This window comes from Carcharhinus amblyrhynchos, chromosome 1 (assembly GCF_965287045.1).
Source record: "Carcharhinus amblyrhynchos chromosome 1, sCarAmb.v2.hapA, whole genome shotgun sequence".
Taxonomy (NCBI): domain Eukaryota; kingdom Metazoa; phylum Chordata; class Chondrichthyes; order Carcharhiniformes; family Carcharhinidae; genus Carcharhinus; species Carcharhinus amblyrhynchos.
Genome location: NC_137324.1, coordinates 44,766,501 through 44,794,379, shown reverse-complemented (window position 1 = coordinate 44,794,379; position 27,879 = coordinate 44,766,501). Strand labels below are relative to the sequence as shown.

The 27,879-nt window shown below is 41.6% G+C and overlaps 2 protein-coding genes across 3 annotated transcripts in view; one reads left to right on the top strand and one right to left on the bottom strand.

Moving 5' to 3' along the window:
* dnai1.2 (dynein, axonemal, intermediate chain 1, paralog 2) overlaps positions 1 to 12,490 on the bottom strand; it is a 258,343-nt gene extending 245,853 nt beyond the window's left edge. Inside the window, exons 1-2 of the mRNA XM_080215680.1 lie at positions 12,028 to 12,490; positions 3,384 to 3,440 (exon numbers count right to left, since the gene is read on the bottom strand). Coding sequence (XP_080071806.1) covers positions 3,384 to 3,440; positions 12,028 to 12,054 — 84 coding nt within the window. The 5' untranslated portion in view covers positions 12,055 to 12,490. The remainder of the gene's footprint in view (positions 1 to 3,383; positions 3,441 to 12,027) is intronic.
* A 648-nt stretch (positions 12,491 to 13,138) lies between these two features.
* fam219aa (family with sequence similarity 219 member Aa) overlaps positions 13,139 to 27,879 on the top strand; it is a 70,775-nt gene continuing 56,034 nt past the window's right edge. For both annotated transcript variants that reach the window (XM_080215890.1, XM_080215802.1), the window contains exons 1-2: positions 13,139 to 13,310; positions 24,157 to 24,256. In XM_080215890.1, the coding sequence (XP_080072016.1) occupies positions 13,251 to 13,310; positions 24,157 to 24,256 (160 nt within the window). In that variant the 5' untranslated portion in view covers positions 13,139 to 13,250. The remainder of the gene's footprint in view (positions 13,311 to 24,156; positions 24,257 to 27,879) is intronic.

Sequence of the window (27,879 nt, the reverse complement as noted above, 5' to 3'; positions counted from 1 at the left end):
AAGAATGCAGCGTCGATGGTAGTCATGATGTATAGACATGGTGTGAATAGAACTCCCACTCACCTGATGAAGGGGCAGTGCTCCGAAAGCTAGTGGATTTAGCTACCAAATAAACCTGTTGGACTTTAACCTGGTGTTGTGAGACTTCTTACAGCAATTCAAGAAGGCAGCTCATCAGCACCTTCTCAAGGGCAATAGGGATGGGCAATAAATGCTGGCCAGCCAGTGACACTCATGACCCACAAATGAACAAAAAAAAACAAGCACCGGAATTCATCTGAGGCCCTCTCGGAGATGACGTGCCATTGCCAGCTACGGATCTCCAAGAGCACACCTGGCACCTCGCCTCCTGTGGACGTTAAGGTGGCCCTGAAATGCTCCAGAAGTGAGGAAGAGGAGAATCGGAAGGTTTCGGGATGTCCTAGATCTCCTGGTTAGAAGATCTCAGCAAGGGGTTGAGCCCCTCCTCCTCCCTTGGGATGCCTAGAGGCCCCGGGGCACTCCATGGGACTCCAGGATAGTTGGACTGAGTTCCAGAAGCTCTGGCTTCACCTGGCTCCGCCAGACCTGGAGGCCCAGATGTTTCTGACCCAAGCTCTGTGATCCCTTAGCCTTGGCCCTCTGAGACTGGGCCAGGCTCTGAAGCCCCTCTGCTACAGCATTCTGTGAACGAGCCAGGCTCTGGAACCCTTCAGCATTAGCCCTCTGAGACTGGGCTAAGTTGTTGAGGCTCACAGCCACAGCTTGTTGTGTCTCCAGAATGCAGCAAGAGTCCTAGTCATGGCCTGCTGTGCCTCCAGGATGCCAGCGAGAGTCCCAGCCATGGCAGGCAGTGTCTCCCATATTCCCCTGATATCCATGGCCATGGAACCATGTGCCTTTTGGATGGCCTGGACCCTGTCACCCATGAGGACAGATCCCTGAGCCAGACTTTCTACTGCGGTCACCATCCTTGCAGTGTTGGCCTGGTTTGCATGCTGTGTTGGTACCACCTCCTGCAGTAGCATTCTGTTGAACTCCCCTAAACAGCCTTGAAGTCACAGCATGGTTGCTGACTGCCCTTCCACAACTCCCTGGGTTTGCTGATGTAACTCCACTAGCCTTGGGATGGATGAATCCCGAGGCCCAGCATCTGGCATGGGGATAGCTGAATTTTCACTTCCGGCAGGTCTCCATTGCCCGAGTCCTCAGATGTGTCCACTCCACCCAATATGCATCAGTGTCTGTCATGTGCTCATCAGTAAGTGAGTCAGAAGCCTCAACATTGAAAATACCTCACTGTGAATCCTGTCCTTGCCCTCACAGATAGTGACAGTCTCTATGTTGCTGGGTTGTGTGGTAGATGCCGGTGCCTCAAGGTTTCCTCAAAGACATCTTTGTGGCATGTTTGGCTGTGTGTCCATTTCTGCAGCTTATATACAGTTCTGGATTATTAGGCGTGTGGCGTTGCAGTGCCTTCAGCCAGTCAAGGATCAGATGGCAACAAATCCTTTGAGAATTTTTGAAGGCTGGTTTCAGTTGAGTGTCATGTATCCCTCGGGCGGGGGCGGTGGGGATGCTCGCAAGCTGGGGGTGTGCATGGCAGCACAGCTCAAGTTCTCTGCAGGACAGCAGTGAGGTCAGTATTTTCAAGAAATGGAAGAGTGGGGTACCCATGTTATCGGATCTGTGGGGGCACGAGGTGAGTGGGCAGCCATGTCTGTGTGGGAGTGCCCAGCGATGTCTGTATGGGGAGGGGGGGAGTCAGCGATGTCTGTATGGAGGGCACGGGTGGGCAGCAATGTCTGTATGGGGAGCATGGAGGGGAGCAGTGATGTCTGTGCATGGGTTGGGGGGGGGGCAGTGATCTTGATGCTGTGAGGTTTTTCAGTGATCGCTCAAGGATGTGCGCATGCACGATTTCCCGCTCATCCTGTTGATTTCAGTCTCTTTGGCATGAATAGGCCCTTTTGATGATATTCACGATTGTTGCTTCTGCATTGCACAGAGTGTGGGAGAGTCGAGTCTGAAGAAGCACTGAAAAAAAACCACTGAAAAAGTTACACCATTTTTCCCGCCAGTCCAGCACTTAGAATTTTTTGGGGAAGAATCGGGCCCTAGGTGTTATAACAAAATTCCTTCTAAATATTACACCATTATTTAGCCAGCAAATTTCCAAACTAAATGGAGCAAATCAAAAATGGAATTCTTAGAAGAAGTGAACAAAAGCTGAAACAAAATTGAGTTTTTTGAGGTCAAACTTAAATGTGGAAGAGGAGATTAGGGAAAAAATGTCAAAGCCTGGACCCCAGGAAGCTAGAGAAAAGATCGCAAATCATAAATTAAGGTGAAATGGTGATGGTTGATTGTAGCTCATTTACACCCCGATGCAGAGGTGTTTTGCAAACTGCAATATGTCACTGATATCAATTTGTATCCTGAAAGTGACCATAGTGACCAGGATACTCACATACAGTGCTGTGCATGCCCATTTTTCCTCATCAAAATCTATAAGTACAACCTTCTGTTTACTGCCCCCTCATTTTTTTTTCTTTTCTTATTTAATTTCATCAGTGGTGTAAATTTTCTATGACTTCTACGAAGGTAAGTCAGCAGCCTGAAATTACAAATCTTTTTAAATTCTTAACCTTTGAAGTAATTCCGTGCAATGGTCCTTTGGAGGCACCGTGGTTAGCACTGCTGTTTCACAGCGCTAGGGACCCAGGTTTGATTCCCAGCTTGGGTCACTGCTCGTGTGGAGTTTGCACATTCGCCCCAAGTCAGCGTGTGTTTCCTCCCAGTGCTCCAGTTTCCTCCCACAATCCAAAGATGCGCAGGTTAGATGAATTGGGCATGCTAAATTCTCCCTCAGAGTACCCGAACAGGCCTGGGGTTGTGGAGACTAGGGGATTTCACCAGTACCTTCATTGCAGAGTGAATGTAAGCCTACTTGTGACTAATGAATAAATAATAAGAGTTGTTAATGCCACAAATCGCTACGCAACTTTAACACATGCTGAAGCAAGTGCTGAGTCCTGCAACAAGTGTACCACCTTTATTTATAAAATTATACAGCATTTTCCATTGTTTTAGCATGGGCACTGAAGACCTATATACAAGCACAATCCAACATGTTGGCAGTACAACTCCAGTCATAATAAACATGAGTTTCCTGCCTGTCATTTTGGAAGCACTTATTACTACACAAAAAATGGGTACAAGATAATCTCATTTCTGGGTTGTCACTTTTAACAAGTTATCTCTGAATTAGTTTCTTAGCTAGTCTCATTCTCGATGGATAATATTTTTCTGAATAATAGTGCTTTTAATGTGAGATTAATTATTTACACTGGTGATATTAAAATGTTCATTTTCAAATTAACTTATCAATCAAACTTCCTTACCTTCTTGGACTTCTTTGATATAGCTTTAGCAGACTGAACTGGAGGTGGGACACTAACCTGTTGGGAAGATATTGTAAATTATTGATATTAGTGTAACATTATATCACAAAAATGTAAAATCGCAATTACTTAAGGAACTCAAATTAAAGATTTTCTTAAGTACAGGGAGATGCTAATAGATAGGATATGATACCTGTAGACCTTCATTCACACCTTGGCAGGAGAACAACTAATGCACTGCAAAGGCTACTAATCAGTTAATGTCTGGCCAGTGTGCAAAAATTATCACAGAATAATATAAACATTAGCTAAATTCCCAGGCAGCAGTCGTAACATTATTTCTCATCAGTCTGCCATAACACCTAACTTTTATCACTCATGTTAATAAAAGTTTCTTATTGCCACCAGTGGCCACTACTATCTTGGTTGACACCTTCTACGCAACTCAGTAGCTGAAATCATAGATAGATACCCTACAGTGCAGAAAGAGGCCATTTGGCCCATCGAGTCTGCACTGGCCACAATCCCACCCAGGCCCTACCCCCATATTCCTACATATTTACCCACTAATCCCTCTAATCTACACATCTCAGGACACTAAGGGGCAATTTAGCATGGCCAATCCACCTAACCCACACATTTTTGGAGTGTGGGAGGAAACCGGAGCTCCCAGAGGAAACCCTGACTATGATTTCCTACCGTCGCCTAAAGAACTGATCCTGTCGCTGTGTACCAACTTCATCTTGCAGTGGCAGTACCAAATGTAAAGAAAACTCTTTAACTCTGGTCTTCAGTGAACTAAATTTGAGTTCCTACTAAACGCCTCATTGGACTCTGATGCCGATAATCACATGAACTAATATTCATTTGTTCTTAATATCATAGTTGTAAAGCTTTCAACGAAGCATTCGGAACAAAGTGAATGAGCTGGTGGCGCAGATCAGCACAAATGGATATGATCTGGTGGCCATTACAGAGACGTGGTTGCAAGGTGACAGGGACTGGGAGCTGAATGTCCCGGGGTATCAAGTGTTTAGGAAGGATAGACGGGAGGAAAAAGTTGGGGGGGGGGGGGCGGTGGGGTAGCTCTGCTGATTAAGGATAGTATCAGGGTGGTAGTAAGGGAAGATATAGGCGCCAAAGAGCAGAACGTGGAATCATTGTGGGTGGAGATTAGGAACAGCAAGGGGAGGAAGACGCTGGTGGGTGTGGTCTATAGGCCCCCAAATAATGACCTGGAGGTGGGGCGGGCTATAAATGCGCAAATAAATGATGCGTGCAGGAATGGAACGGCAATAATTATGGGGGATTTCAATCTACATATTGATTGGTCGACCCATGTTGGACGCGATGGGCTTGAGGAAGAGTTCTTGGAATGCTGCCAGGATAGTTTCCTTGAACAATGTATGCTGGAGCCGACGAGGGAGCGAGCTATCTTAGACCTGGTGTTATGTAATGAGGCAGGTAGAATTAGGGACCTTGTTGTGAGGGATCCTCTTGGGAAGAGTGATCATTGTATGGTGGAGTTTTTGATGCAGATGGAGGATGAGAAAGTAGGATCCCGGACCTGTGTCTTTTGTTTGAACAGAGGGGAGTACGATAGGATGAGAGAGGAATTGGCGAATGTAGATTGGGGGCGCAGATTAGGAGGTAGGTCTGCTGAGGAACAGTGGAGGATCTTTAAGGAGATCTTTCTTGGTGCCCAGCAGAAATTTATTCCAATGGTAAAGAAGGATCGTAGGAGAAGAGATAATCAGCCATGGATAACGAAGGAGATAGAGTATTAAATTAAAAGCTGATGCGTTTAGAGTGGCTAAAAGTAGTGGGCGAGAAGAGGATTGGGAGAGGTTCAAATATCAACAAAGAATGACAAAGAAGTTGATAAAGAAAGGAAGGATAGACTATGAATCTAGGCTAGCGCTAAATATAAAAAAGGATAGTAAGAGTTTTTACAAATATATAAAAAGGAGGAGGCTGGCTAGGGTGAATGTTGGACCCTTAGAGGATGAGAGCGGGGATTTAGTGGTGGGGGATGAGGAAATGGCTGAGGCCTTGAATAAGTTTTTTGCTTCGGTCTTCACAAAGGAGGATGCGAATAGTTTGCCGGGTGTTAACGATGGAAAGATGGTAGGAGTGGAGGGCCTGAATGAGATCATTGTTACTAGAGAGGTAGTGCTCGACAGACTAGTGGGACTGATGGTGGACAAGTCCCCAGGACCGGATGGAATGCATCCCAGGGTTCTGAATGAAATGGCGGAGGTGATAGTGGATGCCTTACTGATTGTTTTCCAAACCTCGCTGGATTCCGGGGAAGTGCCGGAAGATTGGAAAACGGCTAATGTCTCACAACATCAGGTTAAAGTCCAATGGGTTTATTTGGCAGCACTAGCTTTCGGAGTCTCAATCTCCTTCATCAGGTGAGTGAGGACTTATGTTCACAAACAGGGCATATAAACCCATAAATTCAATTTACAAGATAATGGTTGGAATGCAAGGGTAGCAGGCAAAAGGCAGGGAATTATAGGCCGGTTAGTTTAACGCCTGTTGTGGGAAAAATGCTTGAATCCATCATCAAAGAGGAAATAGCGAGGCATCTTGAGAAGAATTGTTTGATAGAGCAGATGCAGCACAGATTCGTTAAGGGGAAATCGTGTCTAACGAATTTATTGGAGTTCTATGAGGATATGTCTAGTGCGGTGGATGGAGGGGAACCAGTGGATGTGGTGTTTCTCGATTTTTAGAAGGCGTTTGATAAGGTGCCACACAATAGGTTGTTACAGAAGGTTAGGGGGCATGGAGTTGGGGGTAAGGTGTTAGCGTGGATAGGGGATTGGCTGTCAAATAGGACGCAGAGAGTGGGTGTCAATGGGTGCTATTCGGATTGGCGGTTGGTGACTAGTGGAGTGCCCCAGGGATCGGTGCTGGGGCCTCAGCTATTTACCATTTATATAGATGATCTGGAGGAGGGAGCAGAGTGTAAGGTGTCAAAATTTGCTGATGACACAAAGGTAAGTGGAACAGCAAATTGTGCGGAGGGTGTAGAAAGTCTGCAGAGGGATCTAGATAGGCTGAGCGAGTGGGCAAGGACCTGGCAGTTGAAATACAATGTTGGCAAGTGTGAGGTTATCCACTTTGGCAGGCATAATAGTAGGAAGGACTACTACTTACAGGGCGAAAGGCTGCAGCATGCTACGGTGCAGAGGGACCTGGGGGTCCTTGTGCATGAGTCGCAAAAACCCAGCCTACAGGTGCAGCAGGTAGTCAGGAAGGCAAATGGGATGCTGGCCTTCATAGCGAGGGGGATTGAATATAAAAGTAGGAAGGTCTTGCTGCAACTGTACAGGGCACCGGTGAGGCCACAGCTGGAGTACTGTGTGCAGTTTTGGTCACCGCACTTGTGCAAGGATATTTTGGCCTTGGAGGGAGTGCAGAGGAGGTTCATTAGGCTGATACCGGAGTTGAGGGGGTTGAGCTATGAAGAGAGGCTGAATAGACTGGGCTTGTACTCGTTAGAGTTTAGAAGGATGAGGGGGGATCTTATTGAGACGTTTAAGATGATGAAAGGGATGGATAGGGGAGAGGTGGAGAGGTTCTTCCCGCTCAGAAAGGACAGCAGGACTAGAGGGCACAGCCTCAAGATAAAGGGGGGGGCAGTTTAGAACAGAGTTGAGGAGGAACTTCTTCACTCATAGGGTGGTGTATCTCTGGAATTCTCTGCCCGTTGAAGTGGTGGAGGCTACCTCGCTTAATATATTTAAGACGCGGGTAGATAGGTTTTTGGTAGGCAAGGGGATTAAGGGTTATGGGGAGAAAGCGGGAAAGTGGAACTGAGCCACTTCAGATCAGCCATGATCTTATCGAATGGCAGGGCAGGCTCGAAGGGCTAGATGGCCTACTCCTGCTCCTATTTCTTATGTTCTTATGTTCTTATTTTTCCTATTCTTCCCCTCTTACTCTGTAATAGAGTGGGATATTGTGAACACTTCTCCCTGAGTTTGCAGGTAAATAAATCAGTCTTCTGAGTTGATCATAAGACAAGATTACTCCTGGTTATTTGATTAAAGATGGCGTTATATTTAATATAGGGGGATCTATTCTGTTATTCTGCGAAACAAACTGCTAAGACTGTGTGTGAAAATGATTTAATTAAACTGCAAGCGTTTGAAGTAGGATAACGAGTGAATTTTCTATATGTAAATAAGCAGTACATAGAAATTTGTGTTAAGAGAGAAGTGAGATTTGGAATTTTAATTGTTGAATTTCAAAGCAGAGAAAAAGAGTTTACAACCTGGAAAAGGTCACAAGTAAATAAGGCAAGATTACTAAATTATATTTGATGCAGAAGTCAGGGAAAATAAGGAAAACATGAAAGTTTTTATATTCTGGGAAGTTAAATTTCGTGGAGGGGCCATGGATAGTGGAACCAAAGTGAAAGAGGCAAAAAGAATACTTCAGAAGACAGCTGTATTTGGGGCTTGTGATGCGAGACCTTCAGGGATGTCACTCTGTGCTGGGTAATGAGTTGCGAAGGGGCAAAGTGAAAAAGCTTCCCAGCCAAATCAGAAAAGTGTCTATTTTTCAGAACAGTAAGAAGTCTCACAACATCAGGTTAAAGTCCAATGGGTTTATTTGGCAGCACTAGCTTTCGGAGTCTCAAGCTCCTTCATCAGGTGAGTGAGGACTTATGTTCACAAACAGGGCATATAAACCCACAAATTCAATTTACAAGATAATGGTTGGAATGCAAGTCTTTACAGGTAATCAAATCTTAAAAGGTACAGACAATATGAGTGGAGAAAGGGCCAAGCACAGGTTAAAGAGGTTGCTGTGGCAGAGTTGTATGGTGTCATGGTCACTGTTCTCCTGAAGACAACCTCAAACAGACCATTGTCCGCAGCAAACTACCTAGCCTTCAGGAGAACATGACACCACACAACCCTGCCACTGCTACCTCTGCAAGACATGCCGGATCATTGACATGGTTGCCATCATCTCACCTGAGAACACCATCCACCAGGTACACAGCCAACGTTATCTACCTGATATGCTGCAGGAAAGGATACCCCGAAGAATGGGGAGACCGTGCAGACGCTATGACAACTAATGAATGAACACTGCTTGACAATCACCAGGCAGGAGTGTTCACTTTCCCAGTCGTGGAACACCTCAGCAGTCACGGGCATTCAGCCTCTGACCTTTGGGTAAGCATTCTCCAAGATGGCCTCCACGAAACATGACAACGCAGAATCACTGAGCAGAAACTGATAGCCAAGTTCCGCACACATGAGGACGGCCTCAAATGGGATCTTAGGTTCATGTCACACTATCTGTAACCCCCACAACTTGTCTGGGTTTGCAAATTCTCACTAACTGTCCTGGCTGGAGACAATACACACCTCTTTAACGTGTGCTTGGCCCTCTCTCCTATCTGTACGTTTTAAGATTTGATTACCTGTAAAGACTCGCATTCCAACCATTGTCTTGTAAATTGAGTTAATGTCTTTATATGCCCTGTTTGTGAACACAAGTCCTCACTCACTTGATGAAGAAGCTTGAGTCCCCGAAAGCTAGTGCTGCCAAATAAACCTGTTGGACTTTAATCTTGTGTTGTGAGACTTCCTACTGTGCTTACCCCAGTCCAACGCTGGCATCGCCACATCATATTTTTCAGAAAACAGGGTATTGTTTTGAAATTTCTTGAGTTTCCACAGCAAAGTGCGAGTGAGTAAGAAGTCCTGAAATACAGCAACAGCAGATTTCCCTTGTGGCAATATTACTGGAATTTTTACAATTAAACATCTATAAGGGATTGTTGCCTAAAAGGTGTTTACTTGTAAGTCGAACCAAGTAGCAAGTCTACTTGGGGGAATGCTTTATGAGATGAATTTTAACTGTAAATATAAGCCTATACATTTAAGTTTTATTTTCTTTTGTTAATAAATGTTTTAATTTAATGTTTAAAATCCCAAAATGTTACTGGAATTGGTGGCTTCTGAATTCAGTAAATTTATCTTCTCATTATTTTGATGCATGGATCAAGTTCCATCTGGGATTTGGTTTGCACAGCAATTATCATTTGTCGGATTATTAGAGTTATTAGTAAATTGAACACAAAAATTGGGGTTTGGGAAAATACACCACAGTCCACTTAAAAAAATAATTTAAAAGCACCTTCTGCTTATGGACTGTTGATGAGAGGAAAGAAGTTGTTTTTGTCTTTCTTTCCTATCATGATAGTGAACAAAGAATCCTTTCCTTCTCAGTACACACACCAATTTTCCTTACCTTTGCAATAAATGATAATCAGCATGACTCACAATATATTCCACAACAATCTTTTCTAATGATTCTTCTGCTTTTCCAAACTTTTCTAAATCAGTGTATTATTGCAACTCTCCAACTGCTATGAATGTGCTGCAAGCTTTGTGTGTATGTTAGTTCCAGCTACCCAGTTTTGTTGCTCCTACGCACTGTGAACTGAAGCCTATGAGGTAATTGGCTGCTAATGGTCAAAATGGAAACTGGGAAAGGGAGTTGATGCTTGTGCAGAGTAAATTGTCATAGAATCAAAGAACCCTGACAACACAGAAGGAATGATGTGGAGATGCCGGCACTGGACTGGAGTAAACACAGAAAGAAGTAAGAACAGTAAGAACGCCACATTAAGAACGCCACTAGCCTTGGGAGCGCTGCTCCCCCACTCACCTGATGAAGGAGCACCGCTCTGAAAGCTAGTGGTGTTTACTACCAAATAAACCTGTTGGACTTTAACTGGTGTTGTGAGACTTCTTACAATGCAGAAGGAAGCCATTTGGACCATCAAGTCTGCATCGAATCTCCAAAAGAGAGAGGCTAGGCCTACCAAAACAGAGCTACCTTCTTCACATTTCAGTGTTTCCAGAAGGATAACAGTGGTGGTAGATTCTTTGGTATTCAAGAATGTCCAATCTGTAGTCTTGTCTTCTGTGGGTCTCCCTATCATGACTGAACTGTTTAATGCAAGATTGATATGAATGTCCTCAGAAGTGGCAATTCAAGTTGTCCCTGTTGGTACTTGGGAGATCCTTTGAAATTGTCCTACCAATGCTCTTCATCCAGGCACAATATCTATTGCAGGTTTGGCACAGATAGTCCTTGAATCATGCTGCACCAAACTTCACTATTTGCCTCCATTGAGCCAGTCAGCTGTAGTTTTCTCAAAAGAAATGGTCTGCAATGCACAAGTTTGAAAGGCTTCCTTTTTAATGGCGTTCTTGTAACTTTTGCACTGAGACATTGATTCTGTTTGCCATGTAATGGTTATCCATAGAAGATCTGCTTGGGTATTATGTAGTCAGCCATGTGGGAGATATAGTCTGCCCTTCAAAGTTGAATTTTCTGGAAGATAGTCTACCCTGCCCCTTCCCCATCCCAGGTCCCTAGAGAATGGCACGTTGGCACAGTGATAAGCATTGCTGGCTCACAGCATCAGGCATCCCGGTTTGATTCTTGGCTTGGGTCACTGCCTATGTGGAGTTTGCATGTTCTCCCCGTATCTGTGTGGGTTTCCTCTGGGCACTCCAGTTTCCTCCCACAGTCTGAAAGATGTGCTGGTTAGGTGCATTGGCCACGCTAATTTCTCCCTCAGTGTAACCAAACAGATGCCAGAGTGTGACAACTAGGGGATTTTCACAGTAACTTCATTGCAGTGTTAATGTAAGCCTACTTGTGATACTAATAAATAAACTTTAAACTCCTACAGCCTTTAGCACAACCCCAACCTCCCTACTGGGACTGCTCCCAACCCCATGTGAGGGCCCCCAAACTTCAAACGCCAAGCAACTCCCCCTAAGCCAACAGCTACCCCCGACTATCTTCCTCAGGCCTGACCTGACCCTCCTCCTCCACCACTGACTGCCCATCCTCAACCCATCAAGACTCCACCCCACCTGAGCTCTGACTCCAATGCTGATTGCCACTCTGTGGAAGTTGCCCACTCAGGTTAAACAATTGCCCATTTCCACACTGTGGAGAAAGCCCTCATAGATGAAATCAGTGTCCTGTAAATATATAGATCCACAACATCATTTAAGGCAGAGAGGCCATTCAACCCTTTGAATACATGCCAGCTCTATGCAGATCAATCTAGTCAGCCCCATTCCCTTACTCAATCCCCGTTACCCTGCATGATTATTGGGAAGAAATTTGTTCTGAACCCTCTTTTTCTGATATTGACTTACCTTCAAGTAACTATTTTCAGCTAAAGCCCACTTTAGATTGATCATCTCTCAGTTTAATAAAAATCAGCATTTGCCCAAATGAAAACTTTTATTCTGGGTTTACATTCATCCTTTTCCATAATTCTCTAATCCTATCTGAATTAAGATCACTGCCAGCTAAGTGCTCCCTCCCACTTGTCCAGCTTCATTCCTTACAAACACTTCCATCACCCACCACCTGTCCCCAGCACACAATGCCCCCCTCCCCCAAATATAGAGCTCATTGTATCCCGGCTAAAATACATTCTCCTGGATCCTGCACCCTTAACAGCTTTAAATCATACTGGATCCCAGTTAACATTAGGTCATTATTATTTTAAATAAAAGAAAGCAAAAAAAATTTCACAAGTACAACAAAAATAATGAGAAAAGTTTGTTGCAATTACCGATCTGGGTTTCGTTTTCGGTGGCATCTTGATGTCAGGCCAATATAAGAATGCAGAATTTAACTCTAACAATAAAACTAAGGAGAATGAATCTAACTCAAACTGTAACAGTAACAGTGAGGAAAGTGAATCGAACTCTAACAGTAAGAGTGAAGAGAGATTAATCTAACCCTAACTCTCTAACAGTAGGAGCGAACAGAGGTTCGTCTACATTTGACAGTAAGAGTGAACAGAGTGAATTTAAATCTAACTCTCTAACAGTAAGAACGAATCTAATTCTAACAGTGAATAGAGGTTTCTCTCAGTCTCTAACAGCAAGAGTTATTCTAACAGTAAGTGTGATCAGAGATTACTCTAACAGTGAATAGAGGTTAATCTAATCCGAACAGTAAGTGAATCTAACTCTAACTCTCTAATACTAAGTGTTTCTCTAACTCTCATCAGTAACTCTATCTGTCGCCCTGCTGCAGCAGAGCCGGAAGTTGAATCTCGTCACCTTGGCAACCGCAGCCTCCACCATCCGCCGCCCAAACAATCCATGTCCAGTTCAGAAAGTGCGATAGCGATACCTTTTTCCAAATGCAAACAATGAAAGGGTATCAATGAGACCAATCCGCTGGATGATCGGGGCAAAATACCCAATGGTTAAATCCGCCGGGGGCGGGGGGGGGGGGGTGGGGAATGAGCAGCCGGCGGTAACCGGGGGCAACCGGGCTGCCTGCAGAGATGCCTGAATGGGGGAATTGAAATTCCGAGGAATTGAAAAGAAGAATTTCAGTGGACCCGATTATATATACATATATATTCCCCAGTAATTATTATACAGGCTCTCCCACCGAGGAAAAATGAGATAATGGTCGTGAGGATGTGTGTGTTGGGTTTTTGGCGATCAGGAGGAAGGAGAACGGGGAGGTCCTGCGAGGTGGTTGGTGGACGTCACTTCCGGAGCCGGAAGCTGGGGTTGAGTCACTGTCGCTGCGGGGAGTTGCGCGAGCGGTTGGTGCTCGCGGCAGGCGGTTACTCATTCAGTCAGTCCGGGGAGAGGATGAGTTAATGAGAGCGGTGGCTCGGGAGGGAGGGAGACGGGGGGGGAGACAGGCAGCTAGTCATCATCGCCTGACTCAATACTCAACTGTGTGCTAGGGGTGGGGGGAATCACTTCAATATATATATAAAAACACACTGGACAAGGCCGCAGAATCGCCTCGATTTCCTCATTCAAAATGATGGAAGAAATCGATCGGTTTCAAGTGCCCACAGCCCGCTCAGAAATACAGCCGCTGGTAAGGGAGGATTTTGTTTTTTTTTGTTGTTCAAAAAAGATCTATTTCTGTCTTATTATAGCCGCTGGTAAGGGAGGGTTTTGTTTTTTTTCCCCCAAAAAAAATTGTCTCTCCCTGTTTGTCTTAGTATAAGGCGCGGGGGGGGGGGGTGGAATTTGTCTTTCAATAATAATCTCTATCTCTGTCGTTTTATTTCTCAATAGTTTCTGTAAGCCTCCTTTCCACTCCCGGCTTCCCAGCTGTTTGCAGCTTCAGGCGATTCCCTGGTGATTTTATTAATATATCTGTTTAGTGGGTGGGGGATTCAAAAGCCTTTATTGTTTATTTCCCCTCTTTTCAATATTGCTCCGTCATTTTGATCCCACTGTCTTTGCTCTGACGCGCGAACTCCCTGCTTTTCAGTCAGCAAAAATGCGCATTTTAACGTATCTGCACAAGTTTTAAGTGATGCAGCGACCGGTTAGGCCCATGAATTCACGTTCACTTTTGCCTCCTCTCCCAGCCATTAATTGCAGGGTGGGGAAGCCAAACGTGCAGAAAATTGTAGTGGTGTATCCCAAATGACTTGTTTGTTTTCTCTTTATTTGTACACCTAAAAGTGAAGGAAGAATTAGGTAGTTTTATAGAAGATGTGTAATTTTAATGAATAATAAAGTTACTTAATTTTGTTCTTAATATTTCAAAACCTTGCCTTCCACACCAGGCGCATTGTAATAGTTGTGGGTTAAAATTTTAAGCAGTGCTGTTTATTTCATTTGACACCAAACACTTGGCGTTTATGAATTTCATTCAAATAGAACAATAATTATGTAATCAACTTTCGGGGCAGATATTGTAATTCTAATTCCCTGGAACCTTATGTTATAGCTGTAAGCCATGCTGAATGCATGCCTATTTTACATATTTCAGGGAATGAGAAACTTGTAATTTAGTTCATGTGTAATCCATTGTTTTCATAGCTCTTGAATATATTCAAACTCTCTATATGTATAACAATATAGACTTGACAAGAATTTGGGTTGCTTGATCATTATATCATAGTTTTACCAGGGCACAAAATTGAGCTATGATCAGCACATCCAAAAATTGACCAGCGTGAATTAATTAATAGCTGTCCTGGTGGCCCAATAAATTTATGGAAATGGTACAGTGTGCAGCTGCAGGCAAGAGTCCTGCTTTGCAGTGTTTTCACAAATGTGTTTTATTAAATCCAAACTACTTTTTAAAAATATTTTTGTGATAGTCAGTTACTATTATGGATAACACTTCAAGCCCTCCTTTGATGAATACCTTTTCTATAAAAGTTATAAGATTGAGGGAAAAAAGCTTAATATTTCTATATTCTTCATCACATCCTCAGTATTACAAAAAACTTCATAGCTAGTGAATTACTTTTGAAGTGAAATCACTGTTCAAACAAGCATGTCAGCTAGGTCCCACAAGTAATAATTGAGATGAATAGTTAATCCATTTTGTGATGTTACTTGGATAAATATTGGTCATGTTACAAGGCTCTTTGCTCCTATTGGATCTTTGTCCATTTGAACAGATCGATCTTGCTTATAGCACAATATTTCTGACCATGCAGCACTTCCTCAGTGCTGTACTGAAGTATGAGATTATGCATTCAAACACATAAGACCTTCTGAATTAAAACTTCTGACTTGAGAGGTGAGTGTGCTATAAGCTGTGCCAAATTATTATTTTTTAATTTTTTTCATGGGATGTGGGTATCACTAGCTAGGCCAGCATTTATTGGCCCATCCTTGAGGACATTTAAGAGTCAACCACGTGGCTGTGGATCTGGAGTCGCATGGAGGCTGGACTAGGTAAAGACGACAGATTTCTTTCCTTAAAGAACATTAGTGAACCAGATGGATTTTTACATCAATTGGCAATTGTTTCATGGTCATCATTAGACTTTTAATTCTAGAGATCTACTGAATGCAAACTGCATCATTTGCCACGGTGGGGTTCAAACTGTGGTCCCCAGAGCATTACACTGAGGCTCTGGATTACTAGTCCAGTGACAATACCACAACACTTTGCCTCCCCCTAGTGTATTTGAAATCCACTTGACTACTTTTAATAAAACAGTGATCAACATTGCATAAATTAGGGGCTAACATATTTGCATCAATTCAAGATTGGCTAACTAACAAGAAAAAGTTGACGCAATGGGCCCATTTTTATTTGCTAGGATGTGATGAGTGATGTGTCACAGATCAGTGCTGGGGTCTCAACATTTTACAATTTATAAATATGACTTAGGTGAAGGGACTGATGGTATGGTCACAAATGTGAAACAAAAATGGACAGAAAAATAAATTGTGAAGAGAACATGATGCTTCAAAGCAGCATAGCTTAATTGAATGGGGAAAAATTATAGAATTCCCCACAATGCAGAAGGAGGCTATTTGGCCCATTGAGTCTGTGCCAACCACAATCCTCCCCAGGCCCTATTCCCACAACCCCACGTTTTTACCCAACTAATCTCCTGACACTGTGGTTAATTTAGCATAGCTAGTCAACCTAATTGACACATCTTTGGACTGTGGGAGGAAACTGGAGCACCCAGGAGGAAACCCACTTAGACCCAAGGAGAATGTGCACATTCCACACAGACAGTGACCTGAGGCTGAAATTGATCCCAAGTCCCTGGTGCTGAGAGGCAGCAGTGCTAACCGCTGCCACTGTGCTGCCTCTGGCAAATGGAGTATAATGTAGGCAATTGTGAAATTGTCCATTTTGGCAGGAAGAATAAAAATAAGCATATTATCTAAATGGTGAGAGATTGCAGAGTGATCTGTGTTCAGGTGCATGAATTACAAAAGGCCAGTGTACAGGTGTAGCAAGTAATTAGTAAGGCTAATAGAAGTCGTCATTTGTTGTAAGGGGAATTGATTACAAAAATAAGGAGGTATGTTTCATTTGTACAGGTAACTGGTGAGACCCTGGAGTATTATATATGATATCTCCTTTCTTTAGGGAAAGATGTAAATGCATTAGAAGCAAATCAGAGAATGTTTACTAGACTAGTACTAAATGGGCAGGTTGTCTTATGTGGAAAGATTAGGTTTGTATCCACTCAAGTTCAGAAGAGTAAGAGCGAAAACTTTATGATCCTGAGGGGTGGATGTGGACAGAATGTTTCCTCGTATCAGATAATCTAGAATTAGGGTCCATTGCTTAAAAGTAAGGGGCTGCTCAGTTAAGAAAAATAATAAATTTTCTATTGAGTCTCTGGAACTCTTCCTCAAAATGGAGTCTCTGACTATTTTTAAATCAGTAGATTCTTGATGATTAAGAAGGTTAAAAGTTATCTGGGTAGGCAAGAATGTGGGATTGAAGTTACAATCAGATCAGCCTGCCTGATTGAACAGTGGAGCAGATTTGAGGGGTGAGTTGGTTAGCCTTCCCCATTTAATTCATATGTTCATAATTTTCAATATGGCAATTTCAAAGCAGTCTGTGGATATTGCAGTGTGTAAATTATCCTAGAGAAAAACTGATCTATAATTAATTTAAAATAGAAACTTAAACTGTTGCAAATTCAGTCTGTGACTTTCAGGTGGAAGCAGAGATTTATTACCTCATTTTTTTTAGGTTTTCAAAGTTCACTTTGCTTGGGAACACTTCACCCATTGATAAATATTTTAAAGAAATTACTGTACTAAATCATCTGTAGATTATAAAGGTTGATTAGGGATTGAAAAGGAGGGAGGGGGGGAGCTTGCACATGGTGGCAGGAGAAATAATGGTGGTATTAAACAAGTACTTTGCATCCGTCTTTACAAAGGAAGGCCAGGCTGAGATGTGAGAGGAGGTAACTGTACATTAGAAGAGGTATTGGAAAGCTATCTTTAACATTGAAAAAGTACCAGAACTAGATGAGGTACATCTAGGGGTGCTGAGGGAAGTGAGAATGGCAATTGCAGCAACGCTAGTGATAATCAGTCTTCCTTAGACAGTGGTGGTGGTAGAAGACTGGAGAATCACAAATGCTAGACCCGTGTTCAAAAGGGGATACTAGGATAAAGCCAGCAACCACAGGTCAGTTTGACTTCAACGGTAGGGAAACTTCTGGAAACTATAATTCAAGACAAAATCAATAGACACTTAGGCAAATGCAGGATAATTAAGACAAGCCAGCATGGATTAATTAAAGGGAAAAGTTGCTGGGATTCTTTGAGGAGATAACAGGAAGTAAGGACAACACTGTTGATGTGAATATGGATTTTCAAAATTGATTTGATACAGTGCCCCACAACACATTTTGTGACTGACAGGAAACAGTACTCATGCTTATTTTTCAGATTATAGGCAGGTTTGTAGTGGAGTTCTCCAGGGATCATGTTGGGATTCTTGCTCCTCCTGATGTATGTTAATAATCTAGACTGCGATGTCCAGGACATGGTTTCAAAATTTGCAGGTGATACGAAGATTGCAAACATTCAGCTGTGATGAGGATAGTCTCGAACTTCAAAAGGGTATAGACATGTTGGTGATTGGACAGACAAGTGGTAGATGAAGTTCAATGCCCAGAGCTGAGGTGGTTCATTTTGGCAGGAAAAATGTGAAGAAACAATATAAAATGAAGAGAAATGCCAAAGGGGGTGCAGAACAGAGGGACCTTGCTGTATATTTACTTGAGTCATTGAAGATGGCAGGGCATGTTGAGACAGTAGTTCATAATGTCTACTTGACGTCACAGATTAAAAAATAATTGGCAGCAGTAGTAGAAGTGTTGTATGGTAAAAGGTCTTCACTTTGAGGGTGGCTGGAGTCTGCTGATGGTGGTGGAGGCAGATTCACTCGAAGTAGTCATAAGTGAATTGGATTGCTATCTAAAAATGTGCAGGGTTATGGGAATAAGACAGGGTAGTGAGACTAGGTCAAATGCTGTTTTGGAGAGCCAGTGCAGATTTGATTAGCCAAGTGGTAGCCTCCTGCACTACAGATTCTGTGAAGCAAAATATATAATTATCCTAAAACAAAAACATAATGCTGGAAAAACTCAAGTCCAGCAGCAATCTTTTTTGAGAGAGAAACAAAATTAACCTCCCACATCCATGACTTTGAGACATCACCACTGAGGTTGGCCATTTTGCCACTATCCACAGGCATGCTTTCCAGCAAAGTCACTGTAATTTAACAAAGTTATAACATTTGCTGATTACCTCCTTGCTCAGAGGGCTATTCTGCGGTTTCCCAAGTGAACAGCTATCAGATCAGACTATACCGACTGCTTGGATTGTGATTCTGCTGGCTGATAAATTGTAATATCCGGTAATTAGAAAAATCAGCACTTTTTTCCTCATTGAACTGTAGATTTGCTTAAGCAGATCCAGCTGTAAGAAATATGTGACTGCACCATTAGTACCAGTATACATCTATAGACTGTTCTAGAAAACATTGTTTAATATTCTAATATAAACTGTTTAGAGCAGTTATGATCAACAAAATTCCAAGCAACTATCTGAAAATGTGCTAATACCCTGCCAATTTTGGTTGTTACAAGTGTTTGGAATAGACCTAGGGTCAAGCCATTCCTTTCAGTTACAACCATCATGTTGGGCTGTTTGTTCTACAATTCATGTATTTTTGCTAACTATTTGTGCAGGAAAGTCTGTTTAAAAATTTTTATGAATATTTGAACTTCTAGTGAAATTAGTGCCGCATGTATTCCTCCACCTACTGATGTCAATCAAGCAGTGACGCATAAAATGTTTCACTACATTGGAATACTTAGTGGAATACAATGACAAGGATTTACTATGTATAGGTTTTGTAACACCTACCTAGATTTTGAATAGCTAGAGCTACATCATTTATCAAGGATGCAAAGTCCACTTAAAAATACCAGTGATGCCTAACTTAAGGAAAGTACCTGGGATTGAAATGCCAAAATGCAACGATCACTGTTGCCAATAACCATTATTGCAAACAGAAAATGCTGGAAATACCTTTTTATTCATTTTCTAGCATCAGTATTTTGCTTTTGCGGCCATTATTGCAGATTTATTTGTGATTTTAAAAATATTGTTTTTAAGTCTTCTATTTGCCATTTTTATTTTGAGAGCCAAATAAATGGTTCATGCTGTCACCACTGTTGAAAAGTTTTACATTTAGGGAAACTGACAAACCTCAATAACTCCACCACCACTGACAATGGGCATGGTCTCAAGAAGACAGTGATTAAATCTGCACTCACCATTGTGGTCATTGGCCTCTACTCAATGTGAGCCAAATCTGCCTCAGATACCAATTCCAAGAAAATGTTTAAACGTTTGTGATAGAGTTCAGACCAATGGGTTCTGTCAGGTATATGCTGTGAATGTGAATGAGCAATGACCTTGGATTTATGCCCCATTCAGCAGGTGATGCATGCAATGGCACACTGTTCTTTAGGACCCATCTTCCCAGTGGGGAGCAAAAAGTCACATTCTGTCCCTAGGAGATGTATGCTTCCAACTGACATCTAGGTATTAAGTATGGCTAAAAATCCCCACTTGCTGAAATGCTGAAATTAAGTCGATATTGGTTGTGGTTTAACTTGTACAGCCTTAATTATGGATGCTGCTTTGTTTTACAGAAATCAGGTGTTTCAATTCATAAGCTATTGTTATCAGATTTTAAACCTGAATAAAGTATTTGTCAGGTATTAAAGCAGATGTAGCTTAAGTGCAATAGAAGTTAGGACAAAAAAAAACTGTAGAGGTGAAGTGGCAGTCTTTTATTGAGGTATTTAATAACTTTGAGCAAAGATTTACCTGAAAAAAAGGAAAAAAAACTAAGATGCATCATTTTGATTTTGTCACATGTATTACATAATGAAAAGTATTGTTTGCACACTAGACAGACAAAGCATGCTGTTTAGAGTGTACGTGGGGAGAAGGAATCAAGTCTTTTAAACAAAAACTTGATTTTCTTTTATTCAAATCCATTCACAGCTTTGCTGCTTCCTATCTCTGTGCACTCCTCCAGGTTTACAATCCACCATAAGCTGTGATCCCCTTGTACTGGTCTTGTGCAGCCCCCACTCTCTTTGCATCACTGTCCATACACATGCTTTTCCATATTGAGGGCCTAAGCTCTGGAATGAAATGAGTAAAGTCCTCTGCGCCTCTCCTCTCCTTTTAAGATGACAACTTTTGTTACAGTTTAATATTATGAAATGTCATAAAGCAGATCACAAAAGCATTATGAACCAAAATTTTATACCAAGCTACACAAGCTATCTTGCATATTGGATTAATTTTAAGGTGCATATTAAAGGAGGTAAGAAGGAGAGGTTTAGGGAATTCCATAAGCTTAGACCACAAACAGTTAAAGGCATGGCTACCAATGGAGGAGGGATTAACAATGGAAATGTTGAAAAGGCCAAAATTGGAGGATGGTTATCAGGCTGGAATAGATTACAGATGTAAAGAGCAAGTCCATGGAAAGATTTGAAGACATGGATGTGAATTTTTAAATTGAGACCTTTCTTAACCAGGAACCATTACAGCTCAAGCACAGGGGGGATGGGTATGAGACCCACTGTGAATTAGGATAAGGGCAACTGGGTTTTGAATGAGCTTGTGTTCATGAAGGTGGAAGATGGGAGATTGGACAGCCTCTTTGACCAGATTTTTCATCTATCCAAGCATCTCCTTTGGATTTGCGTTGACCTTTGTCTGATAATGCACCTCAGGTCTCTTGGAATGTTTTCCCATGTTTCAAGAAGCTTACTAAATGCAAGTTGCTTAAAGAAAAAACAGTGAGGCTACAATTATATTTTCACTTCAATTTTGTCGTTTTTTAATTTCACTGACCTAAACTGCTCATTTGTGTTTCTATAAATAACTGAATAAAATGATGAATACAAGTCAAGTGTGTAACTAAACATTATCTAGAATGCTTTTGGTAAGGAATTTTCCAAGCAACTATTTCATCACTGTTTCATCACTTCAAATGCTGTTTTGATCACTGAAAGCAACAAAATTCCTCCTTTTAAAAATATAAACTTCTGGAAGTTTAATTGTGATTGCATAAGTAGACTGAGTTGCATTTAAATTAATGTGGGTTTTTGCAATGTTAAACAAGTTTGATGACTCCTTTCCCCACCACCACCACCAGTGGGGAAAGAGTGGATAAATCATTCTTTAAAAATGCAAGAACCTGATGTAGAATAATTGATTGAGTGGGTAAAATTATTGCTTCCCTCCATTTCCAGCTTTTTGTACACTCTCAATTTTAATCTCTGCTGTAGTAGTAGGGAAATAGTGATGTGAAGAAGCGTCAGGAATTTGAACACGGAAGACAAATTGGAGGATTTTTTGCCAAATGATCTCACCAAGAACTGTAAATAAGCAATGAAATTTGGGAGTCCAAATTCACAAATCATTGAAAGCTATTAGAATGGCACAAAAAAGACAATCAAAAGACTCTCAGATGTACAGTCAAACCATACCCTATGTATCACTTCAAGTGGGTGTAAAAGATTCCATGGCATTATCCCAAATGACTCAACTGATGAAGGGGCAGTGCTCCAAAAGCTCTTGCTACCAGATAAACCTGTTGGACTTTAACATGGTGTTGAGACTTCTTACTGTCATCCCAAAGAATACAGTTCAATCTAAAATCATTTACTTACGGTTGGTCCCTGCAGAAGTATGGCCCAGTCTTCAGAATTCTCTTCAGCTGCAGCTATTCTCAGATTAAATTTTCAGTTACCATGTTTTGACTGGATACCTCAGTCCCTTGTTCTGGTTGCTTTTCCAACGCTTCCAAGCTAACTGTTTGTTACTTTCTCTGCCACAAGTCTCTGGAGATAACAAAAACTTCTCTACTACTGTAGAGATTCAGAATACACTAAGTTTTTCCACTAATTTCAAGTTTGATAATCTTGCAGCTTTGTTTCTTCAGAAAGTTATAACTAAAGTTATGCTTCATCCATGCTCAATGTAGTCAATTATGAAGTTTGTTTTTGCTCTGTTTACAGTGCAAGTATATTAAACTGTTGTCTACTTTTGGCTATCTTAGTGAACTGTAAACTGAGCAAAAACACCGCAGGTGAATTGAAACCAGAGAGCTACCACAACAGGTGGTGGAGTTTGAATTCAATAAAATCTGGAATTAAGAATCTACTGATGAGCATGAAACCATTGATGATTGGAAAAATCCATCTGATTCCCTAATGGCCTTTCAGGAAGGAAATCTGTCATACTTACCTGGTCTGGCCTACATGTGACTGCAGAGCCATAGCAGTGTGGTTTATTCTCAACTGCCATCAGGCAACTAGGGATGGGCAATAAATGCTGGCTAGCCAACGATGCCCATGTCCCATGAATGAATGAAAGAATTTCCACCCACCTCCATGACAATGTAGCTGTCCTGGGATGCCCCAAAATTTTAAACAAACATGGGTCACCTTTTGAACTTCCATTTCTTTAGGTGTTCTGGCAATCTATAAAGCCCAACATTTTAATTACCTTAAACCTTTAATCTTTCAAGAATGAAAAATGACTTTACATGTTAATATGAACGATGAACTAGTTATTTGCCACAATTTGTACAGAGCCTTGCACAGACCACATATGGCAGAGCTTTGGGTTGTGAGATGAGATTGGAGGTTGGGGGCTCAGGCAGCAACAGTAGCTGTGGAGCTCAGACTGATTTGAGGCTCCTTAAAGTCTTTGCGACTTTTAAAACCTTGTTACTTGGTGAGCATGACCTAATGGAATGCAATCTGAGATGCTTGCTATGCAGAAAGACCTGTGGATAGGTAGGTGTTAATTTATTTTTGGAGAACCCCTGTCTTCAATTCCCTGCAACGAGGGAGAGGAAAGAAAAGAAAGGGGGGAGCTGGAGGAGAGGGGAGATAGAGTATGCTCAGTTCCCCTCCTCTTTTTCTGCATCCATCCCTCCCCCACTCCAGTGAAGGTCCACCACCTCCCATCCAACAATTCATACCCACCAAATTTTCAACCTGGGTCAAATGATTCTGAGACATTAGAATGGGGTGTTACCTGACAAAAGTTTGGGAAACTCTGGCATGTGCAAACACAGATCTTGGGGCCACATCTCCTGAAGGATTCACTGGTTTGGAGGGTGATTGCAGATTCACTAGACAGACGTCAATGGTTTGTGAATTACGTTATGAGGGCACGTTGTATTGTTGCATTGGCTTTTATTCCCTTGAAGATAGAAGACTGAAGGATATTCTAATTAGCATGTTGAATTCGCAAAAATGAAGATAAACTATTTCTTTTGCTGAAGCAATCAAAAAAGGGAGTGGGAGCATAAGCTTTCTTTTAAAGCTAGGCCACTCTAGAGCAAAATCAGAAAGCATATCTTCAGACCAACTTGAGTAGACAGCTTTTTACCCTAAATTCTGCAGTGGATATGACACTGGACCTTTCAAGACACGGCCAGATTTTCATAAAAACGGAATACTCCAGATGATGGATATCTGAAATAAAAACAAAGTCCTGGAAATACTCAGGACTAGCAGCATTTGTGGAGAAAGCAGAGTTAACATTTATCAAGACTTTGTCAGAACAAATGTTTTTATTTAGTTAAGGCTCTCGAATATAGAGTAAAGACAGGTAAATTGGGTTGAGGTATAGATCAGTCAAGAGCTAACTGAATGGCAGCAAGGCTCCAAAAGCTGAATGCCTGATTCCAGTTCCTCTGGAATTCGATCTGGTTAAGTTTATGCAAGCTTCACTCAGCTTCAAAATTAGTTTGTGCAGCACAAGCCGAATAAGCAGTGTGATTGTCTAATTTCTCTTGACACACTTTAAAATATTGCGTGACATACTTTTAGTGTAATAATAATGCACTTTGTCATTCCACACAGGATCCCACAGCCACAGCCATCTCTGAAGGTGAGTGTGACACCCGAGAGGGCGAGACTGTGACAATGAATTACAAGCCATCCCCACTGCAGATGAAAATAGGTGAGCTATATTGTCCAGCATTCGTTTTATTTAATACTCTTTCTGTTATTGGCAAATCATTGGTTACTTCCTTGTTAACGTTCAATATTGAACTGTCATTAATATAATGACACTCAACAGTTGAACTGAACATAGTACAATCTGCTTGTTAGTATATTTTATTATGGCACAGATTTGCTTTAGTTTCATCTGCAAGGGCACAGTACACACATTTAATGCTGTAAAATGGCTCTAGATTTAGTTGACCGAATAAAAAAGAAAATCCCAGCCCTGAAGTGGCTTTACCAAGTGTGATTATAGAAATTTAAATAATTTTCTGTAATTCCACTTCTATTTATCCAACATGGTAAAATACAAAATTTATGATTTTTAGTACACAATATCCAGCTTAATTAATGTAATACAGAATACCTTAAGTATAAACATTTGAGTTTTGCTGATTCAGGCAAAATATTTACTTCACTTATATTTTGTGTTTTACCAAATGATGTATTTTATAGAGTATTTGTGCTGACGTTTTCTGTAACTATTATAGATGGATCAGGATTGCCTTGTCCAACAAAACATTCTTGACCATTTTTCTAACATGACAGAAGTTGATACAAATCCCTGACAGTCCAAGCAATCAAGCATGTGCTTAAGGGTTAGATCGATCTCTGAATCTTGATGATATTTGAATTGTTAGTTTTGTAGAATGCGCTGTAGATTTTCTGAATGTGATTGTTTTGTAATTACAAAGTGTTTCATCCCATTTGAGGACAATATTATGGAAGAGGGAAGAATGGGAAACAAATGTTGAACATTTGGATGTATTGTCTTCAAACCCATACAGAATTGGTTGATAAAGGTGGATCACAAAACATGAAAAATAATCTGTTCACTGTTTCTTAAAAACTGACAGAATTTGGAATACTCTCCTGCTCCCCTCAGCTAGTAATTTTGTGTTGTGCAATACAAGAATTATTTTACAGTCAATATTTTAGAAACTTGTTCATTTTTGTAAATGTCTTCTGGTTATGATAACCTTTATATTCTTAAAGCAATTTCTTTTCTTAGTACGTACAAGTACTTTGCCTGTCTCGTCCTCCTCGCCAAGTAACCTAGAGTGAGGTGGGTTTATGTTATAGTGGTTAGCACCCCTGCCTCTGAACCAGAAGTTCCAGGTTCTTCCCCACTTTAGGACTTGATGGCCTAAGGAGGTTCTAAGTGTGCTAAAACAGGTTGATTATCAACCCGTAAATCCTTTCAATATGCCTATGCTAGGTGGTAAAAGTAGTTTAAAGTTTATTAATGTCACGAATAGGCTTACATTAATACTGTGATGAAGTTACTGAAAATCCCCTAGCCACTGCACTCCATTGCTTGTTTGAGTATACTGAGGGAGAATTTAGCATAGCCAGTACACCTTACCAGCACATCTTTCAGACTGTGGGAGGAAACCGGAGCACTCGGAGGAAACCCACACAGACATGGGGAGAAAGTGAAGACTCCACACAGACAGTGACCCAAGCCGGGAATTGAACCCTGGTCCTTGGCGCTGCAACAGCAATGCTAATCACTGTGCCACCATCTCGCCTAGGAGAGTGTCCATGTCAGCCATGCTTGATATGGAGTGATGTTTTTCAAGCTTGCCTCTTACAGGAAAAAATGTGCTCTCTGCTTTTGTCCCTCATTGGAAGGAAGGAATTTTGTTCTTTGCTGGAGATATTATAGAAACATGTAAGATTATGAAGGAAATACATAAGATAGAAGCAGGGAAGTTGTTTCCACTGGCAGGTGAAATGAGAATTAGGGGAGTATAGCCTCAATAAGAGAGCAGATTTAGGACTGAGTTGAGGTGGAACCTCTTCACCCTAAGGATTGTGAATCTCAAGTTTCCTGCACAGTGAAGCAGTTGAGGCTGCCTCATTGAATGTTTTTAAGGCAAGTGTTTGTTCTAAATACAATCCAGATTCATGAGGTGAATGTTTTTGGAGAACATGTTAGCCCTTTTACAACTGGTACCCTGGATGCAACTATGGAATGAAATTGACCAGGATCAAATTGTTGATTATCAGTTCATTCTGATATCAAATTTACTAGATTCATTTGATTGAGGGGGGGGTGGTAATAGGGGCAGGGAGAAATTTCACTGAGCTTAATTTTTAGTTGTTACTTGTCTGTCACAGCCCTCAAATTTAGATGAAATAGATTTCAGAAAAGAGCATATATTTTGTTTTGTGGAGTAAGTGAAAATGATAGGTTAAATGGACTATTTCATAGTTTCTCTCATTCTTCTAAAAGGTTTCTCTATCAGCTGCAAACATTCCAAGCCAAATAGTATTTGAGCAGTTTCAGTGCAATTTCTAAAAGTCAAAAGCTCGTATGACCCCATCCATATTTTGGTACTGCTTAGGCAGCTATTACTATGTCACATGCACAATTTATGCACACCTGCAGCTGTTCTACCTTACACAGTGCAGTTGCAGCAGATTCTTTGGATAAGGTGAGATCCACTTATCAGCAATAATGGCAGCTTAGGATGCAATCATTTGGAGGGATTGTAACAAGTGACAAAAATGGCTGCCATCTTAGGCCCTACCTGTACAAAATGCTGTATTTAGACTCAAGCCTATTCTTACATCTGAGCACTCTACTGTAACTATCTAATCTAATATTTGAAATGCGGCTCACTAAAGCAACAAATCCTTTGCCATCCAATTATGGAGACTTGGATTGTTGAACCGCTTCAATAATGTAGCAATACATACTCGGACCACTCTTTCACTTAAGTACTAAATCTGTTTCAAGGATATCACCAGTAACAAGTAGTTAATGTCGCAAGGGACTTGTGTCAGAATAGATTGCAGTATCTTGTTCCCGTAGTTCACTCAACTGATGTTCAGATGCATCATTGTAAGTGCTTCGAAAGGTTAGACATGGCGTGAAACAATTCAAGCCTCCTGGACTATCTGGATCCACTACAGTTTGCCTACCACTGCAAAATGGCGTCTACACAGCAGATGCCATTTTCCTGGCCCTGCACTCAATCTTGAAACACCTAAATAACAAGGACACCTTTGTCAGACTCCTATTTATTGACTGCAGCTCAGCCTTCAACACTTTCTCCCACAAAATTAATCTCCAAACTCCATGGCCTGGACTTCAGCACCTCCCTCTGTGACTGGATCTGAATTTCCTAACTCTCAAACTACAATCAGTAAGAATAGGCAACAACACCTCCATGATCACCCTCAGCACTGGTGCCCCACAAGGCTCTGTTCTCAGCCCCTATTATACTCCTTGTACACCTATGACTGTGCAGCCAAATTCCCCTCCAATTCAATTTTCAAAGTTGCTGACAACACCACTGTAGTCTTTGGGATCTCAAACAGCGACAAAACAGAGTACAGGAATGAGAGAGAATTTGGTGAACGGGTGTGGCAGCAATCTCCCTCAACTAAGCAAAGGAGATTGTCATCGACTTCAGGAAGCATAAAGGAGGACATGTCTGTCTCGATCAATGGGGATGAAGTAGAAAGCGTCGAGAGCTTCAAGTTTTTAGGTGTCCAGATCACCACCAACCTAGTCCTCTTCATACCAACACTATAGTTAAAACTCACCAATACCTCTGCTTTCTCGGA